The sequence below is a fragment of the Aedes albopictus genome, chromosome 1 (genome assembly GCF_035046485.1).
Source record: "Aedes albopictus strain Foshan chromosome 1, AalbF5, whole genome shotgun sequence".
In the NCBI taxonomy this organism is placed as follows: domain Eukaryota; kingdom Metazoa; phylum Arthropoda; class Insecta; order Diptera; family Culicidae; genus Aedes; species Aedes albopictus.
The window spans coordinates 64,577,625-64,598,263 of record NC_085136.1 but is presented as its reverse complement, the minus strand read 5'-3'; the positions used below and the strand labels follow the sequence as shown (position 1 = coordinate 64,598,263).

At 42.4% G+C, this 20,639-nt stretch overlaps 1 protein-coding gene across 1 annotated transcript; it reads right to left on the bottom strand.

Annotated features, from left to right (window-relative positions):
- Positions 1-255: 255 nt before the first annotated feature.
- On the bottom strand, positions 256-3,597 carry LOC115260788 (uncharacterized). The gene is made up of 2 exons (XM_062844996.1): positions 1,509-3,597; positions 256-1,439 (listed from the first exon to the last, which is right to left on the bottom strand). Exons 1-2 carry the CDS (start codon positions 3,036-3,038, stop codon positions 870-872), a joined length of 2,100 nt encoding a protein of 699 aa, XP_062700980.1. The 5' UTR covers positions 3,039-3,597; the 3' UTR covers positions 256-869.
- Positions 3,598-20,639: the final 17,042 nt, after the last annotated feature.

Below are 20,639 nucleotides of genomic sequence, written 5' to 3'. Positions count from 1 at the left end.
CGTTCATTGTGGCAACCATATTTGTATTCTCTTAAGTTTCTCCTTAAAGACGCACAAAACGAGAAAATCAGACGAACAACAGAATTTACGGTACAGCTGTTTGTGGTAGTTCTTGGTAAATACATCTGAAATACTCAATGTAGACTAAGGTATTTTTTTACACGGTTTCTTGAACTAACACGGGTTTTTCAACTTTACTGTATTTGTTATCCAGTAGGTTTTGAATAACAAAGTAATAACATTTCTTGCTGTTACGGCGATAAATGGGGTTTTCGTGAGGCCGTTAGCCGAATTCCGTTCAGCAGATCGCAAACTCCGTGATTTGGGTGCGAGAACAGCTATAAGCTGGAATTTTATTAATTCATCAGTATAATAATTGAAATAGCAAATAATTTAGCAAGAGAACTTACATTATTCGGTTTAGGCTCATTTACGAGATAGTTGATAGTTCATCCGTAACATTTTGGTGCATATCTGTGATTTACATTTAAGGTTAGAATAACAAATTTGTAGATAATAAGCTGACTTACTGTGATAAATTCTGTGATAACTCGCGTAGTTCATTAAGTTATCATTAGGCTAGTTCTCATTTTAAGAAATAGCTATAAGTAGAATACGATTCTTAGCACTATTTCAATAGTTTAGTAAAATATTCGAAAAAGTACATTAGCATGACTTTACACTTCACTTTTCTGCCTTCTACTTGACGTTTGTGCATTTACAGGCGTTTGCCTGACATTTCGCTCTGCCTAATACTAGCAATTTGGTTACAGACAGTGCTGCCAGCAACATTCTCCCCCCCGTAACACTGGCCATTGGTCCCAGTTTTACTAAATTCTCTTACTTTCTAGCTTACCGTCAACATCATTTCAAAGCTTCCTATAAACATTCCAATCAAAGCTACAGCAAATATCGCCTTCACAAACAAGAACCTCCACGATTGAAATCTGTTCCACTAAATTGATCATCGAAGCTGATGTAATCCGATAGTCCACCTTAACTGTCGGTGTTCCAATGGAAGCCGGTGCAGAATTCTGATTATTGTCGATTACTGGTAGCTTGCAGAAATTAATGCGGTTATGGGTGTCACAGTCATCCTTGATTGTCTGGAGCATCAACATACCCGTCAGACTGGCATTCATTGTGACTGACGGAAACAGTGGAAGTGTATCGAATGAACATAGCGCTTCTATCAAATTTGGAACTCCACCACTAGTGAAGTTGATAGTTCTGACATTCGTCTTTTGCGACAATGTTTCGCCAATCATGATGCAATCGTTCAGGTTTCTCAACGAAATATCACGTTTGAACGGAAGGCTTCGGAAGGTCTTGTAGGGTCTGTTATCTCCTAGGATGCTCGATGTTTTCGACAGATTTTTCTTCTTCAGATGATGAAATCGAATGATCGTATCGCCAGCACGTACAAAAACATGCTGGATCTTCGGTAAAAAACACATATTGCCGTTTTGTCGATTGTGGCTGTCGCGATCTCTCTCATAGTACCGTACCGATGCGACCCGGCTTTGTAAGCACCTTCGACTTCTAGATCTGGAACGATAACGATGACGGTACTGGCTTGATTGGACCACGGTAGACGAAGAAGGCTTGTATTGGAGCACTGCACGACTCATGCGAGTTTTGATTGATTCTCGAATATGTGCTGTTAAATCACTATCAGCAAAACCCATGGCAACATGTTGTTGGTAAACAAGCCCGACAAAATAGCGTTTGTTATAACCATAATGATCACTACTATTACAACCTAAGCCACAGCGATAGCAGTGTCCAACACAACGTACATAGACTTCACTCACACGCTTCTTCTCTCTTTCTACTCGGCACTCCAGACATTTCACATAGACGTTTGCTGACCACTCATCACTCATTTGCGGCAGCTTCTTTGTATCGCTCATCCAGTATCCGAACGTAGACAACCTCGCCGTGTTTGGCACCATCTCCAAGTTCAGGCAGAGTAGCTGCTTCTCCACCAACACCAGTTGTAGACACTTGTTCTGTAAACAGGACGGTTGACTTGTAGCTGGTACATGATCCGGAAAGCTGCGTGTATCTATCGCAATCATAATCAGGGTATCGACGACTGCGAGAGCTGTGGTGGGCCACACAGTAGTCTGTAGCGCACTCACAGCAGCCGGTTGAACGAATTTGAATCTCAACGTATTGATGGTATTCTCACTGATAAAATTATTCACAGTCCAGGCATCGGAGTTAACGGAGATCTGCATGTGGGGCGGCGCTGGATCGGGCGGTTCGGGTGCGACGTGAAACGGAGGTTGAAACGAAAGCGCTCTATTCAAACGGTGGTCGACAGCTACCCCTACAGCCACACTACTTTCGATTCCCTTAGCGATTAGAAAAAGGGAAAATATAGCAAAATTGATATCCACATTGATAAATTCTGATGTTGTCAGCAGATCTGGTGGTGTAACGGAGATAGCGAAGGGAATAATATTACATGCGATCGTATCCATACAATCGCTGTTGGTTGGAATGTGTTCGTTTGGACTTGTAGTGAGAATCGCGCTGTAGCTTCGCTGCTGAATCTCATCCTGCGTTGATTGGTCAGCTGGAACCATCATTTTCGAAGGCTGCTTTGACATCTTCGGCGGTTTCCCTGACTTCTCCTGTGCTTCCGAATTGTGCTTTGAATCGTTTTCTGCCGACTCATCGGAAGGCGTCTCATCGGTTGGTGTATTGGTAATACCGGTTTTACCGACTGGCTCTGTTGGACCTTTGGACTTTCTTTTTCGCAACGCCAATTGCTCTTCAAGCAATTTATATTGCAATTGCATAGCTTTCCTTTCCCGCTCCATTGCTCTTTTCTCCAATTGCCATTCGCGCTGCTGGATAGCGCGCTCTTCTTCGAGTTGCATCAACCGAAGGGCAGCATAGGAAAGTCTACTTCTGGATGTTGCGACGCTTGTTGTTAAGCTGCTATGGTATATCCTCGAGTCGGGGCGCGAGTTACTACCGCTGCTTCCCGCTCGGGCTACGTTCGCCGACGCCGAGGTACTTTCCATCGGGTCGAATAATCTTATAGTTATGTTACGGCGATAAATGGGGTTTTCGTGAGGCCGTTAGCCGAATTCCGTTCAGCAGATCGCAAACTCCGTGATTTGGGTGCGAGAACAGCTATAAGCTGGAATTTTATTAATTCATCAGTATAATAATTGAAATAGCAAATAATTTAGCAAGAGAACTTACATTATTCGGTTTAGGCTCATTTACGAGATAGTTGATAGTTCATCCGTAACATTTTGGTGCATATCTGTGATTTACATTTAAGGTTAGAATAACAAATTTGTAGATAATAAGCTGACTTACTGTGATAAATTCTGTGATAACTCGCGTAGTTCATTAAGTTATCATTAGGCTAGTTCTCATTTTAAGAAATAGCTATAAGTAGAATACGATTCTTAGCACTATTTCAATAGTTTAGTAAAATATTCGAAAAAGTACATTAGCATGACTTTACACTTCACTTTTCTGCCTTCTACTTGACGTTTGTGCATTTACAGGCGTTTGCCTGACATTTCGCTCTGCCTAATACTAGCAATTTGGTTACAGACAGTGCTGCCAGCAACACTTGCTATTCAATTGTACCTTTGATCTATAGCTCTATAATGTAATACCAAAACTTGTTTTTCAGTTATTTTTACTGATAATCATCAAATACCACATCAATATAGAACTCCGCACAAATACTTCAAACTATTATTGTGCTATTCTTCTAACATTTCATAGAACAACAAAGCAATAACAATTTTAGGCTGTATACTATTGTTGCTCTACACATGTATGTACATGTACAAATGTATGTACAAAACGCTGACAAGATCGATGGTCCTCTATAGACACGAGACATACACCATGCTCGAAGAGGACGTGCAATACAAGTAACAATTTAATGTTGATTAAGCGCTTCTCTAACTTATACTAATCAGCCTTTATTTGAACAAAAGCTGTGCAAAAGAACTGCAATCATTTGTTCAGCTCTTAAACATCTAATTTTGGTGATTTTATCCAGCCATAAGTTCTACAGGTAGCTGTAATTGAAGAAGCGTAAGGTTGAAGAAGCGCTTATATCCAGGCGAAGAACGCTTTTCAGCCTTTATCCAGCAATTATTCAGCAAATGGGAATGATTAATGATTCTATTCATAGAACAGACAAGGATCAGGTACAGTTTTAGAGTCGCTTAATCATCTGTAGTTCAGCAAATTATCATCACTTGTGCAACACTTCCAAATAAAATAAATCAGAATTGGTCCCACAGAATTTAAGCCAGAATTGTCAGGGCTCTTGGTCTAGATGTAGAATACAATTCATAGTTGCTGAAATTGAAATATAGAAATAATGATTATAATTGAGAACTGAACTTCGGTGCATTGATTCATAGTCACTTACCTTAGCATCTGCTCCAACTGAAAAGATACGGTACCTAGTGATTTGTGGAAGAACAAGCAAGATACCGTCGTGTCTGAATGAAGGTTGAAAAATTTTGAACAAAGGCTGTGTTGAGGTTGAATAAGCTGTGTTAGTGCTTGTTGCGAATGCATGGATTAGCTGTCATCATTGTTTTGTTTACAGTTTAGTGCTCCTCGGTTCGGTTATCGTAAAACACCGCTGAAATCAGGGAAAATGAACAGGTATTCATATTCTACGGCGTGGATAACAAGTATCTGGCATAAATTTATAGATAACGCTAGTAGTTTCGCCGTTGTCGAAACGGTAGAATGCGGAAAAAACCCTTATTTTTATCTTGCCTGGGTCAACGGAAACGTTTTGATGTGGCCAGACAAAAATTCCGCGCCGCTCATCAAAGACCGGTCATCAGCACACTGAAATGAAAGTCCTTCAAGACATTCGCAGAAGCGGAAGCTAAGACGGCAGAAATGTCTGGTCAGACTGATTCGGACTACACGCAACCATTCCTAGAATTCGCACAACTTTCTCACTGATACATAGTTTGTTATTAGCATTGAAGGCTGAATTAAAGAGACCTAGTGCATAACTTTCAATATTGCATATAAGCTGGATAAATGGATATAGAGAAGTTGGATAATCTTCTATTGAGTATCAAATTCAGCATACGATGATAGGCTGAACAAAAGGCACTTTGTGAACTCAACAAGCTACTTTTCAACTAGATATTCAGCTTCCGTCTTATTCAGCTATTGGCACGATTAACCAACCATTGTTCAGTTTTGACTCTCACTGTTCAGCTACTATAGTTAGTTGGGAAGCACTCCATGATTTCATGTGCAAAGGACGATCTTAGTCGATGTGTAGGAGAACGTAGTGTGGCAGCGAAGGGTGAACTGCGAGCTCGCTACACTCTACGGTGTACTCAGTATCCAGAAGGTAGTCAAAACAGGTAGGGTACGGTGGGCAGGCCATGTTGTGTGAACGCTGAAGTTGGTGTTCGCTTTTGATCCGATTGGCACAAGAAGGCTTGGAACGCCGAGTACAGGATGTGCTGACTCTATGGAGTTTGACGAGGATAGAGAGCGACTGCCACGAACTGAGTATTGTGACGAACTATGTATTGTTGATTATGTCTTATCGTACGTGATGTTGTGAAAATAAATACATGTAAAGTATTTATTTTATTGAAAAACAGATGCTGGAAAATAGTTTCTCTCCCAGTTGCTTGATGGGCTTGCTCCATTTCGGCTTCATCTAAGTCAATCGAATGGTTCACTAAACGCCTCCTATCATCATTTCATGGTAACATTCCGACACACAAGAAGCCTTGCTTGACTCAATTAGGCTGTTGCAAGCCTACACCGTTCAAAAGGTCAACATCTTAACACATTCTTAGCATTTGTAAGTGGTCTCGTCTATTGCCTCGTTGGCCAGCATGATTGCCTGCAAGCATGGAATTACAATGCTCTGCTCCGTTTCACATTTAGATGGTCTCATTTTGATACGCTCTCCATTGTACTGATAACAGTTCCCTCGTTCCCCCACCAGCAATGCAAACTCCCACGCGGGGGAGCAGCTTATGTATACATAATGAAGCAGCAAACAAGCAAAAAAGCTACGACTGACTGTCGAGTCTTGTGCCGGTGCCCAGTGCTCTCATTTGTGAGTCTTTGCCTCTTCGGTTGGGCCACCAGCTGAGAGCAGTGGGCGTGGTGGGATACCCACACTGCTGCTGGTCTCAGTCGTCGTCGTCGTCGTCGATGGGTGGTGGGAAAATTTTATCGACTTCAAGGCGGAGCTTTTCGCTTTCTTGGCTACGGGTTTGTTTACTTTGGTATGTCTGTCGGTTGACTTTTGGCGATAAGAGCATCATCTGTCTTTGGGGTTTCTTGAGAGGGGATGATGCTCACTTTGTTGTTGTTGCTCACTTTTGGTTCGTTGCCAGGGAATAGCGTTGCTTGAATCAGCTTGTTTGTGTGAGCTTCGAAGGAAAAACAAAACAATCGTTTGGCATGAATCTCCGCCATTTTCAACGTATTCAGTAGCTATTCGTGCAAAATCTATAAATTTTGGATTTTTCGCTTCTCTATACTTACCCATATCCGCCTATTTATTGGCAAGTACTTTTAAAAGACTACACACCATCTTCAATCAGAGGAAACACTAACTGCGCAAAGCTTACACTAGACAACGGACACTAGGCCGCACTATAGGGCACTGCACTGTTTTGAATTCGTATGGGGTTTTGACGTTTCTTGGCCTTGTTGTTTACAAAATTTCTGTAAGAGTAAAGTAGAAGAAGAATTCTCTCCTTCTCTTTTACTCTTACAGAAATTTTGTAAACAACAAGGCCAAGAAACGTCAAAATTCCATATAAAATCAAAACAATGCAGTGCCCTATGGGGGATGGATCACTGCACGAATTTATGCTGGCCTGCTTACTCTCACACGAAATTTGACGTTTGAGAGGTGTCAGCACCGCTCAAACGTCAAATTTTCCGTGGGAGTAAGCAGGCCAACATAAATTCGTGCAGTGAACCATTCCCATACAAGCAGGCGGACAAAAATATTTTTGTCATAATTTCGAGGATTTAATAGTATTCTGTAGTTGTTTTGGCTAAAATGTGTTGTCATTGAACATTTTTAAACATCACGATCAAGTTTTGAGAAGGGCGTATTTTTAATATGGTCTGATCCAACTGATAATATATAAAAGTTAGAATTTATTTTATTTTTTTTTTAATTTTATTTTTTTTTTTGTTTTTAGAATGGTCTCTATTGTGTATTCTTTGTCGAAAATGAGTACCAATGAAATTTGCTTAGAATGTTTGAGAATCGTCGTATAATCTCAAGGGGTGCGCCTGGGCGTTCCCGTGCAAAAAAAACCCTAAATCTTCCAAGACCGCAATTTACCGCAGCATTTTGCAGTGTAAACCGTTAGTGTAGACCTAAATCTTCATCATAAACTGATTTTGGGCCTGGGAATATGTGGGAATAAAAAGATGCCGCTTAATAAAATTTGAATTTCATGCCTCTTTCAACTTCTTCTTCTTCTTCTTTTACCGCTTTTCTTACACTTGTTCAACTATTTCACAAAACCACATGTTTGTTGGAAATCTTGCTCCATAACCTTACCAATGATGTTTAGAAACCAATAGATAATGATTATATTGATTGGAAGATATCGTTTTGAAATGATGCATTGTTTTTCTGCGAAAATCGATTTTTTTAGCTTTATTCAACTTTGAAACACAATATTTTTGTAACTACATTAGCTAGAAACTTGCAATTCTGGATTTCTCTTAGTTTATATGTTTATTATTGATAGAAAATGTCAGAACAAGCATTGGTGAAAGTCACTTTTCTGATTTTTGTCCGCCTGATATCCTATAGTGGGCCGTGCCTTATTTTGCAAAATCTGGAAATGCTTAAAGTTCGTTATTGAAAAATTATCGTTTTAGCTAAAAAATGACTATGTCAAAATTTGATAAAAAAAACATGAAATTTTTATCGACGAAAAATATTCTTTTCTATTGCGCATTTTTCACCTCACTGGACCCCTTCCGCACTTAGTATATGTGCGGGATCGTGAATAAAACTGCTTTTTGGCATCAAATCGTATTGATGTCTTTGGTGTACTTTTGTATTACAATATTCTGAATAAGTGCGCAGAAGACACCGACACGATTCTATGCATAATCGCAGTTTTATCCACGATCTCGCACTTATACTAACTGCGAAAGGGGTCCAATGGGGTGGAAAATGCGCAATAATAAAATAGATATGGCGGGGCCCTGCAGTGGGCTCTGATGGGCCTCTTCAGAAATAACACACATACGGAAGCAACTCTTTACAAGCGATACGGCACTGCTTCCAAAGTGTCACAATCCAGCTAGGATTGCTTCGGGCACATCAGGAACAACGCAGGTAAGTTCCTGATTAAAGTATAGGTACTGGTCGTTCTTGGTAATTGGTAACTGAGATGGTACACGCTAAGGTAACTATGCACAAGTGAGCTGGTAGCGACGACATCCTATCTGTGAATACCGGGCAACTCACTGGAACAATCCGTTCCCAGCCATCTTAGCAAACTGCAGTAGAATCACTTGGCATAATACGGAACCTCACGGTGATGGCGACTTGCTCCGCCAACAGTCCACTCGTCAATGAGGCAGCATCACACTGACGACGACCCCGTCATGGTGCTGGCTGTCACTGATGCTTGCTAGGGGAAATACACGCATGGGAAATGCTACTCAGCTTTGTTCATACCCCACACTATCCTCTTAGTTAGATCGGGAGACACTGACTTCAAACGGCGGATGGGCTAATGTCGGCACTAACCTTGGCGCTGTCTTCCGTCTCATAAAACCGTGGCGTGGCTTCAAAGTACGTTTGTGACCTGTGTCCAGCTTAGGCAACTAACTGGGTGGAATTAGGTTCAGATGAATATTCCTGATAAACATTGATCCGGCTCTGACCCCAGTCTCCATAAGAGCCTGGGCCAACCCTCGGATGGCCTCCATGCTAACATAGATAACCACCAGGATCATTGGCAACTACTTCATTTGCCTGGAGGAATAGCGGTTCTTAGGGGGACCCGACAGAAATGACTACGAAATCCATGAACATCAATGTGATCAAGAATGAAGAGGCAGAGGGAACGGCGTTGAACCCGTTCGGGCAAGAAGGACTGGCGAGATCGCCACAACGAGGAGCTGGTCCCACCAGCAAGCAGGCGGCAGGAGTTGCAACATGATGAGTACGAAGCGGCATAGCACTTTCCGAGGAAGCACAGATGACTGGCGTGGACCTCATGCGGGTACTAAACCGCAACAGGAGCGGTCTATCAAAGATGTTGGTAGTTGCCGAACAGCTAGACAAGCTAATCGGCTACACGTGCGGGCGGACTAGCATCAGCAACGACCTGAAACAGGACCTACTGAAGCTCCGCAGATCACTGACTCTGGCCAAGAAGGAGTATGGTCTCCAGGACGAAGACCGGAGTGCGGCTGAGGCGAACAGGGAGGAGTGGTCTACCCAAAACGAACAGCTTCCTTTTTGCTGGCAACGCGACCATGCAGCACGAAACCATGCCGCTGCTGAAGTCGTAGCGGAGAGATTGAACCCCTTAGGACTCGAGCTGCATGGGCGAAACCTGCCGAGAAAGCGCGGCCCAAGAAGCGTCCGGCAGAGGCGGACGGAAAGCCAAAGAAGAAGAAAAGAACGGTCAGCGCGAGTAACCAGGCTGCCAAGCCGGTAGCGAAACACGCAAGGAATAGGGAAACCAAGCCCCAATAGGCCAACCCTAAGAGGAACGGTGGCCAACCGGATTACGGTTGGAAAAAATAAGGTAGTGGCAAACGTGAAGTCAGCCGCTGATCTTCAAAACCGAGGCAGACACTTACGCCGAGGTGCTGAGGGCCATGCGAGGCGAAAATCGTCTCTCACCGCTGGACGCGGATGTAAAAAGCTTCCAGCTCACCAAGACTGGAGAGATGATGCTAGTGCTGAAGAAGGGGGTGGCCATCGCACTGCTATCGGACCCATACCGCATCCCTCCCGATAACGGAAACTGGGTAGCGGATAAAGCCATGTTAGCGGCGATCTGTACAACCGGTCGTTTTCCGATCCAGGAAATAATTTCCACGTCGCACGAGGGTTTCGTAATTTGGCGAAGATCAACAGGGTGTACTACTGCAGTTGTTATGCCCCTCCCAGGTGGCCGATAGATCAGTTCTCGTCTATGCTGGATTCGCTATCAAGCGCACTAGTAAAATTGAGTCCTGTGGTCATCGGTAAAGACTTCAACGCCTAGGCTGTTGAGCGGGGTAGCCGCTTGACTAACGCGAGAGACTGGGCTCTACTCGAAGCTATGGCTAAACTGAACGTGAATGTCGCGAACGAAGGCGTAAAAAAAAACCTACAGTAGGAACGGTGTGGAGTCCATCATTGATGTGACCTTGTGGAGCCCGGGTCTAAACCCTAGCTCGGACTGGAGGGTCGACGATGGATATACGCACAGTGACCATCTGGCGATTCGATACAGGGTAGAAGAACATGCCACACGCGAGACTCGTGAAGACTGCAGCAGCACCAAAGCAGCGGCGGAACCTGTGAAAGAAAAGGATACGAAGTCTATCCAGACGGAAGCCTTCACTATCACAGCTAGTCCAAAAGATGAGGTGGACGCGACTGCTCGTGATAAGTATTCGCAGAAGCTGGCGAGGCAGTCGTCAGATGAGGAACGGTCTGGCGGTGCCCGCAAGGCTAGGCGTATCGTTACTCCGAAGGTCGGCAGTAATACCGGCAAGTTAGATCCCAACCAAGTGTTCCGGTAAGCTGTGAAGGGTGGGCCTGAAAAGGCTGACCCGTCCCGGAAGGATGGGAACAAGCGGTTACGACCGTTGGTAGGCCCTCAGCAACGAGTAGGGCGCACCAAGGGGAAGACCCTCCTTGGACGAAGATCGAGCAGTAGAAGAAGAAGACAAAGCCGCAGGTAGAAGCAGGGACGCCAATCAAGACCAAACAGTCGAAGTATTCGGACGTCTTGAAGGCGATGCCATGCGACGCCAAGCTAGTGGATCTGGGAGCCTACGTGCGCAGTATCAGACGAACTCGTACGGGCGAGATGATCCTGGAGCTAAAGCGAGACAAGGAGCGCAAGGGCGCTGCCTACCAAAGCTTGGTGGAAGAGGTCCTTGTGAAAGGGATAGAGGTGAGGGCTCTCATACAAGAGACGACTCTGCAGGTGAAAAACCTAGGCGAGGTCACCGAAATGCAAGAGCTCGTCACAGCACTGCGGCAACAGTGCGAGGTGCAGAAGGCCGCCGCAGCTGTTAGGCTACGGAAGGTGCCAACAGGAACACAGGTAACTTTGGTTCAGCTACCTGTGGCCGACGTAAAAAGTCAGTTAAGCCGGGAGGATTAAGGTAGGCTGGTGCGTATGCCATCTGACGTTCCACAAGCCACCGGAGGTTTGTTTCAGGTGTCTGGAACCAGGACACAAGTCATGGAACTGCAAAGGTCCTGACAGGAGCAAACTGTGTAGGAGATGCGAAGCCAAAGGCCATACGCCACAAGGCTGCACGAGTCCACCCATTTGCCTGATTTGTACTGGGAAATCCGTGAACAACAGACATCCAACGGGTGGTTCAAGGTGTCCGGCCTTCAAAAAAGCCGCAGTGAACAAATCACAGTGCAGGTAACGCAACTGAACCACTATGACGCGGCTCAGCAACTGCTTTGTCAGACGGTTTCTGAGTGGGAGACCGACCCATACCGAGTACCCGTCGGCAACGGCAAATGGGTCGCGGGTGAGCCCATATAAATGGCGCCAATATGGAAGACGGGTGCATACCCTGTCCAGGAGTTGGTGTCTACTACCTATGAGGGCTTCGTGGTCGCCAAAATAAACGGGGGCTTCTTCTGTAGCTGTTATGTGTCTCCGTGGTGACCGATCGAGCAGTTCACGCAGATGCTGGACTGTATGACGACCGTACTAACAGGGCGAAAGTACGGAGGTAATGGCAAAAATTTCCCAAATGGAGGAGAACGTGCCTCTATAGCCGACCTACTGACAGTGGTAATAGCGGTTGACTTTAATGCCTGGGCCGTGGAATGGGGAATCTGTTTCACTAATCAGCGGGGTCTGATCCTGCTAGATACGCTGGCCATACTAGCTGTCAACGAGTAGTTGAGTTGACTACTACGCACTCGATCAGGGTTGTGGCGGCGTGGATGAGGTCCAGCAAACTGGAGTTGGCACACCAAAAAACTGAGGTGACGGTTGTGAACAACCGGAAGTCGAAGCTGCACGCGCACGTCGAAGCGCTCCGTCAAACACTTGGACGTGATGATCGAAGATAAGCTCTCCTTCGGTAGCCACGTTGATTATGCCTGCAAAAGTGCCTCCACAGCTATTTCGGCACTGTCCAATAGGTCTGCGGTGTATGCCATCAAGCGCAAGCTTCTGGCTAGTGTTGCTACGTCCATACTAAGGTATGGCGACCCGGCATGGGGTACGGCGCTAAGTACTGAAAGCTACCGTGGTAAGCTGGAATATATGGTATAGGCTAATATGTCTGAGTACTATGGAACGCGGCGTATGATGACGTATTGAGGCTTAAACTTCCAGTGGCGTGAAACGGATCGCCAGAACATCGTCTATGTTGAAGTGGCTGAAGGAATGTGATTGCGCCAGCAAGGGTAGTTGGCCACACAGGCTCGTACCGAGCGTATGTAAATGGACGAGCAGGTTCCGGGGCGGACAAGTAGGATTCCGTTACTCCCACGGTCTCCCAAATCATACTTGAACTACAGAGTAAATGGTAATCCCATCAGCAGCCTCCCCATTCAGGAGCTTTAGTCCGACTGGTAGTCTATAGTACTAGCCAGGACCCAAGTTCCCAGAGGAGAGAGGACAACTTAATTCTGTAGCAGGTGGAAGGATAGCAATCTTGCGGGACAAAATTAATTACTCCGAACAAAACGGCTTATGGTGTCTTAGACAAAGTTTTTTGTGATGATCAGCGACATCAATTGCTAAGAAATTAGTAATTCACAACTTATCCGCATAGGTAGCGGCACCACCTTACTTTTTAGTCTTACGTCCTAGAGACTTTGCGTATTCGGCAAAGTTGTTTTTTTATGACAAAACTAGCTGTACCCGGCAAACTTTGTCTTGCCTACTGCGTTTTTTGACGTTAAGTTTCTAGGCAAGACCAAATCCTCGGTCAAAATGTATGGAAGATCAATTTTCAAAAACTCTAAATTTTTCCATGTTTTTTGCCTCATAAACCTTCCTTGGGTGAAAACTAACAGAACAAAACTAAGACGATCAAAATCGGACCTCCCGTTCGCAAGTTATGCGCGGTCCCACGTATGCCACTGCATTTTTATATATATAGATAAACAACTCTTTCATATACGTCAAAATTTCATGGCCTACTGTTTTTGTGTTATTATAAGAAAAGCATTACATATTTACAGGGGATACTCAAAATAACTGGGACAGGTAAAATTTTCACTTTTCAAAAAATGTTCAACTCGCTGTAACTTTTCTAAAAGTGCATCAAATATTCTCAATTTTTTACTGTAAGTTCATCAACTAGTTGTGTATCAGTAGTCCAATTTTGGAGAAGATCGGACCATTGTCCACGGAGTTATAAAGATTCTAGAAAAAGGTAAAATTATCCGTTAGCCAACTTTGAGCTGTTATATCTCCGGATTCAATGAACCGAATGCAATGAAATTTTGACCATTCATGACTTGTATAATGAGCTATGAAAAACCTTTGACTTAACTTAAAATTCTTTACACGGAAGAAAATTATAACGATTAGATTATTTTTCTAATAAAACACCAAATTATCCAAAACTTCAACATCGTTTCAAAATTCAAGATGCAAATTATAGTTCAATTAATTTTCCTCTAAATGACTTATATATAAATGTGTTTTGAAGGAAAGTTACAACATAGCCGCTAATAAATTGAGAAAGTAATGGGATGCATATTAGAAATTGATTAATTTACTAAAAAATCGTGAAATGAATTAAATCGTTATAACTTTTTCTCTTGTTAAAAGTTTAAAGTTAAGTTAAACGTTTTTAAGAGTTCATCATATAAGTCATGAATGGTCAAAATTTCATTGCAATCAGTTCATTGAATCCGGAGATATAAAAGCTCAAAGTTGGCTATCGAATAATTATACCCTTTTCAAGAATCTTTATATCTTCGTGAAGAATAGCCCGATCTTTTCCAAATTTGAATCACTGATACACAACTAGTTGATGAACTTACAGTAAAAATTTGAGAATATTTGATGCCCTTTTCAAAAAGTTACAGCGAGTTGAACATTTTTTGAAAAGTGAAAATTTTACCTGTCCCAGTAATTTTGAGTATCCCCTGTATGTTTTCTGAGGAGTATTGCACATTTCCCATTGTTCCGGCAGCATTCTGATCCGTGACTTCGTTTAGTATGCCAATCAGAATATGGGGTTGCATAAGATTTTTTTGAGCACCCTGACAAGCCCTTATGTCCATGCAATCCTTTCGAAAACCATTATCACTCTACCGCACTCATTCGTCGCATCCATGAGGGCAAAAGTGGCATAACCCGTCCGAAGCAGATTGCATTCCACTGATATGTACCTACTGACTGAAGCTGAAATCCCTTCGAAATAATGTGTGCGATTTAATTGAAGTTTACTGCCATAATTGGATTCAATAAAATACACACTTCACGCGCGAGACACCTTTCCTCACATTTCACCACTTTCCCATTAGTTCATTCGCCTCCCCTTCTGGGCGATTGGAAAAGCTATTTAACGACAATATGCGTACCGTAGGTGGGGGTAAAACGCTGCAGTTGGAAATGTGTTCGTTTTTGATGGATTTATTATCGTGCTCTGCGATAATGTTATCGAAAGGCTTGGAAACTTTAAGGGATAAGATGTCTCCGCTCTTATGGAATTGCAAATAAAGTTAAAATAACTGAATTTCTAAGAATTTTTCTAAGAATTTCTAAGAATTTCTAAGAATTTTTCAAAAGAGCGATTTTTCGAATAATCTAACAAATTCTCAGAACGCTTGACAAAAACAACGGCCTAAACTACCCCGTGTCACGGTACCAACAAATAGTACACAGCCAACGTAAAAGGAGTGAGCACCGGAGAGCCTATAATTGAGGCGATTAAGTGGGATCTCCCTGATTTTGCCGACCCGCCTCGGCGGCAACCATACCTACGACTCGAAACAGATTCGAACCGAAAAGCGAAATGTTTGTCATTTGCAACGCTTTTGCCTCATCACCCCTCACCATCTGACTCGAAGCCAGTCAGCAGCAATGATGGTTCTGGCGCTAGGATTAGGCGCAGTTTTAATCAAAATTAAAATATACACGGCGTGCCAGTTGTCGGCTGTGATCCTGACAAATGAGCAGATTTCTCGTACCCCTCTCTCACCTTCGCGACCCAGCCCTCGCTGGGATGCGGAATTTTCGCAAAGTGGAAATTTAAGCCCCCGTTCTCCCGGTGTCGTCGTCCTTTGGTAAGAAGACTTCATCTTCCGAGGAAAGACATCGCAAATAGTAACGGGAAAGTTGATAAGTTATTCAAGAAGTGGCAGCGTTGTCGTTGTCGTTGTCGGCTTCTTCGCCACCGCCAATGAACTTTCGCTTGGCCTGGATGTAGATATAACTGTGTGACAAGCTTAAAGTGGTGGTGGGTGGAGGTGCACATGTCAAACGTACTAATCCTTTAAGTATTTTTAATAAAACTTGTCACTGAAACTCGAGCGGGTGGTTGAAGAGGAGAAAATGGTACAAATGCTCCATGGGAAATTTCCTAGGGAAATTTTCATAGAAGTTTCTTTGGGAAGTTCCTGGAGAATTTTCTTGGGACATTCCTAATGAGATGTCTTGCAAATTCCAGGGGAATTTCCTTATAAAAATTACTAAGAAATTTCCTTGGGAAGTTTATGGGGAATTTCCAAATGAAATTCCTGAAGAACTTTCTTGCAAATTCCTGGGGAATTTCCTAGGAAAATTCCTGGGGAATATTCTTGAGAAATTCCTGGAGAATTTACTTGGGAAATTCTTGATGAATTTCTTTGGAAATTCCCGGGGGATTTTCTTGAGAATTTCCTGGGTAATCTTCTTAGAAAATTCATGTGGAATATCCTTGGGAAATTCTTGATGTATTGTCTTGGAAAATTCCTAAGTAATTCCGGGAAAATTCCTTAGAAATGATCGCCGAAGTTCCTTAGGAATATTCGGATATTCCCAGGAATTTCCCTGTAAATTCACCAGGAGTTTTCCTGGAAGTTGATTAGGAATTTTCCCTGAAAGTTTCCAAGGAATTTCTTTGAAAATTCCCAAAAAAAAAATCCAAAGGAATTTCCCTGGAAACTCCAAACGAATTTACCTGGCAATTGCCTGGAAATTCACCAAGAATTTCCGTGAAAATTCACCAGGAATTTTCCTGGAAATTCACAAGTAATTTCCCAATAAATTCACCAGGAATTTCGCTGGAAATTTACCAGGAAATTCCCTGGAAATTTACCAGGAATTTCCCTGGAAGATCACCAGGAATTTCCCTGGAAATTCACCAGGAATTTCCCTGGAAATTCACCAGGAATTTTCCTAGAAATTCACCAGGAAATTCCCTAGAAATTCACCAGGAATCTCCCTAGAAATTCACCAGGAATTTCCCTAGAAATTCACCAGGAATTTCGACGGAAATTCACCAGGAATTTCCTTGGATATTTACCAGGAATTTCCCTGGAAATTTACCACGAATTTCCCAGGAAATTCAGCAGGAACTTTCCAGGAAATTCAGCAGGAATTTCCCTGGAAATTCACCAGGAATTTCCCTGAAAATTCACCAGGAATTTCGCCGGAAATTCACCCTGAATTTCGCCGGAAATTCACCAGAAATTTCCCTGGAAATTCACCATGAATTTCCATGAAAATTCACAAGCAAATTCCGTTGGAATTTACCAGGAATTTCCTTGGAAATTTACCAACAATTTCCCTGGAAATTTACCAGGAATTTCTCTAGGATTTCATCAAGAATTTCCCTGGAAATTCACCAGAAATTTGCGTAAAAATTCACCAGGAATTTCCCTGGAAATTCCTCAGGAATTTCACCGGAAATTCACCAGGAATTTCCCTGGAAATTCACCAGGAATTTTCCCAGAAATTTACCAGGAATTTCCCTGGAAATTCACCAAAAATTTCCATGAAAATTCACAAGTTAGTTCCGTAAAAATTTATCAGGAATTGCCCTGGAAATTTGCCAACAATTTCCCTGGAAATTTACCAGGAATTACCATGGAAATTCATCAGGAATGTCCCTGGAAATTCACCAGGAATTTCCGTAGAAATTCATCAGGAACGTCCCTGGAAATTCACCAGGAATTTTCCTGGAAATTCATCAAGAATTTCCCTAGAAATTCACCAGGAATTTCCCTAGAAATTCACCAGGAATTTCCCTGGAAATTCACCAGGAATTTCCCTGGAAATTTAACAGGAATTTCCCTGTAAATTTACCAGGAATTTCCCTGGAAATTTACCAGGAATTTCCCTGGAAATTTACCAGGAATTTCTCTGAAAATTTACCAGGAATTTCCCTTGAAATTCACCAATAATTTCCCTTGAAATTCACCAATAATTTCCCTGGAAATTCACCAGAAATTTTTCTGGAAATTCACCAAGAATTTCTCTGGAAATTCACCAGGAATTTCCATGAAAATTCACCAGGAATTTCCTAGGAAATTCACCAATAATTTCCCTGGAAATTCACCAAGAATTTCCCTGGGAAATCAACAAGAATTTCCCTAGGAATTCACCAAGGAATTTCTCTGAAAATTCACCAGGAATTTCCCAGGAAATTCACCAGGAATTTCCCTGGAAATTCATCAAGGAATTTCTCTCGAAATACACCAAGAATTTAGCTGAAAATTCACCAGTAATTTCCCTGGAAATTCACCAGGAATTCCTCTGGAAATTCACCAGGAATTTTGCTGGAAATGCACCGGGACTTTCCCTGGAAATCCATCAGGAATTTTCCAGGAAATTCACCAGGAATTTCCCTGAAAATTTACCAGCAATTTCGCTGAAAATGTACCAGGAATTTCTCTGGAAATTCCCAAAGAATTTCCCTGGCAGTTCCCAAGGAATTTCCATGGAAATTCCCAAGGAATTTCCCTAGAAATTCCCAAGGAACTTCCCTGGAAATTCCCAAGGAATTTCCCTGGAAATTCCCAAGGAATTTCCCTGGAAATTCCCAAGGAATTTCCCTGGAAATTCCCAAGGAATTTCCCTGAAAATTTCCAAGGAATTTCCCTAAAAATTCCCCTGGAAATACTCAAGGAATTTCCCTAGAAATTTTCAAGGAATTTCCCTAGAAATTCTCAAGGAATTTCCCTAGAATTTCTCAAGGAATTTCCCTGGAAATTCACCAGGAATTTCCCTGGAAATTCACCAGGAATTTCCCTGGAAATTCACCAGGAATTTCTCTGGAAATTCACCAGGAATTTTCTGGGAATTCACCAGGAATTTCCCTTGAAATTCACCAGGAATTTCCCTGGAAATTCACCAGGAATTTCCCTGGAAATTCACCAGGAATTTCCCTGGAAATTCATCAGGAATCTTCCTGGAAATTCACCAGGAATTTCCCAGGAAATTCATCAGGAATTTCCCTGGAAATTCACCAGGAATTTTCCTGGAAATTCACCAGGAATTTCCCAGGAAATTCACTAGGAATTTCCCTGGAAATTCACCAGGAATTTTCCTGAAAATTCAACAGGAATTTCCAAGGAAATTCACTAGGAATTTCCCTGGAAATTCACTAGGAATTTCCCTGGAAATTCACTAGGAATTTCCCTGGAAATTCACTAGAAATTTCCCTGGAAATTCACTAGGAATTTCCCTGGAAATTCACTAGGAATTTCCCTGGAAATTCACTAGGAATTTCCCTGGAAATTCACTAGGAATTTCCCTGGAAATTCACTAGAAATTTCCCTGGAAATTCCCAAGGAATTTCCCTGGAAATTCACCAGGAATTTCCCTGGAAATTCACCAGGAATTTCCCTAGAAATTCACCAGGAATTTCCCTGGAAATTCACCAGGAATTTCCCTGAAAATTCACCAGGAATTTCCCTGGAAATTCACCAGGAATTTCCCTGGAAATTCACCAGGAATTTTCCTGGAATTTCACCAGGAATTTCCCTGGAAATTCACCAGGGATTTCCCTGGAAATTAACCAGGAATTTCCTTGGTAATTAACCAGGAATTTGCCTGGAAATTTATCAGAAATTTGCCAGGAAATACACCAGGTTTTTCCCTGGAAATTCATCAGGAATTTGCCTGGAAATTCAAAAGGAATTTCCCTGGAAATTCACCAGGAATTTCCATGAAAATTCACCAGCAAGTTCCATAGAAATTCACCAGGGATTTCCCTGGAAATTCACCAGAAATTTCCCTGGCAGTTCACCAAGAATTTCCTTGGAAATTCACCAGGATTTTCCCTGGAAACTCACCAAGATTTTCCCTGGAAATTCACCAGGAATTTTCCCGGAAATTCACCAGGAATTTCCTCGGAAATTCACTAGGAATTTCCCCGGAAATTCACAAGGAATTTCCCTAGAAATTCACCAGGAATTTCCCTGGAAATTCACCAGGAATTTCCCAGGAAATTCACCAGGAATTTCCCTGGAGATTCACCAGGAATTTCCCTGGAATTTCACCAGGAAAATTCCCTGGAAATTCATCAAGAAATTCCCTGGAAATACATCAGAAATTTCCCTGGAAATAAACCAGGAATTTCCAAGGAAATTCATCAGGAATTTCCCTAGAAATTCATCAGGAATTTCCCTAGAAATTCATCAGGAATTTCCCTGGAATTCAATATGAACGTCCCTGGAAATTCATCAAGAATTTCCCTGGAAATTCATCAGGAATTTCCCTGGAAATTCATCAGGAATTTCCCTGGAAATTCATCAGGAATTTCCCTGGAAATTCATCAGGAATTTCCCTGGAAATTCATCAGGAATTTCCCTGGAAATTCATCAGGAATTTCCCTGGAAATTCATCAGGAATTTCCCTGGAAATTCATCAGGAATTTTCCTAGAAATTCATCAAGAATTTACTTGGAAATTCATCGGGAATTTCCCTGGAAATTCATCAGGAATTTCCCTGGAAATTCATCAGGAATTTCCCTGGAAATTCATCAGGAATTTCCCTGGAAATTCATCAGGAATTTCCCTGGAAATTCATCAGAAATTTCCCTGGAAATTCATCAGGAATTTATCTAGAAATTCATCAGGAATTTCCCTGAAAATTCATCAAGAATTTCCCTGAAAATTCATCAAGAATTTCCCTGGAAATTCATCAGGAATTCCCCTGGAAATTCATCAGGAATTTCCCTGGAAATTCATCAGGAATTTCCCTGGAAATTCATCAGGAATTTCCCTGGAAATTCATCATGGATTTCCCTGGAAATTCATCATGAATTTCCCTGGAAATTCATCAGGAATTTCCCTGGAAATTCATCAGGAATTTCCCTGGAAATTCATCAGGAATTTCCCTGGAAATTCATCAGGAATTTTCCTGGAAATTCATCAGGAATTTCCCTGGAAATTCATCAGGAATTTCCCTGGAAATTTATTAGAAATTTCCCTGGAAATTCTCAAG

Bases quoted from the DNA above. Each gene is read 5' to 3' on its own strand.
- LOC115260788 (XM_062844996.1), bottom strand. From the start codon at position 3,038: ATGGAAAGTACCTCGGCGTCGGCGAACGTAGCCCGAGCGGGAAGCAGC. The intron at 1,440-1,508 runs GTACGGTACTAT...TTTTTACCGAAG, and splicing joins TACAAAGCCGGGTCGCATCG to ATCCAGCATGTTTTTGTACG.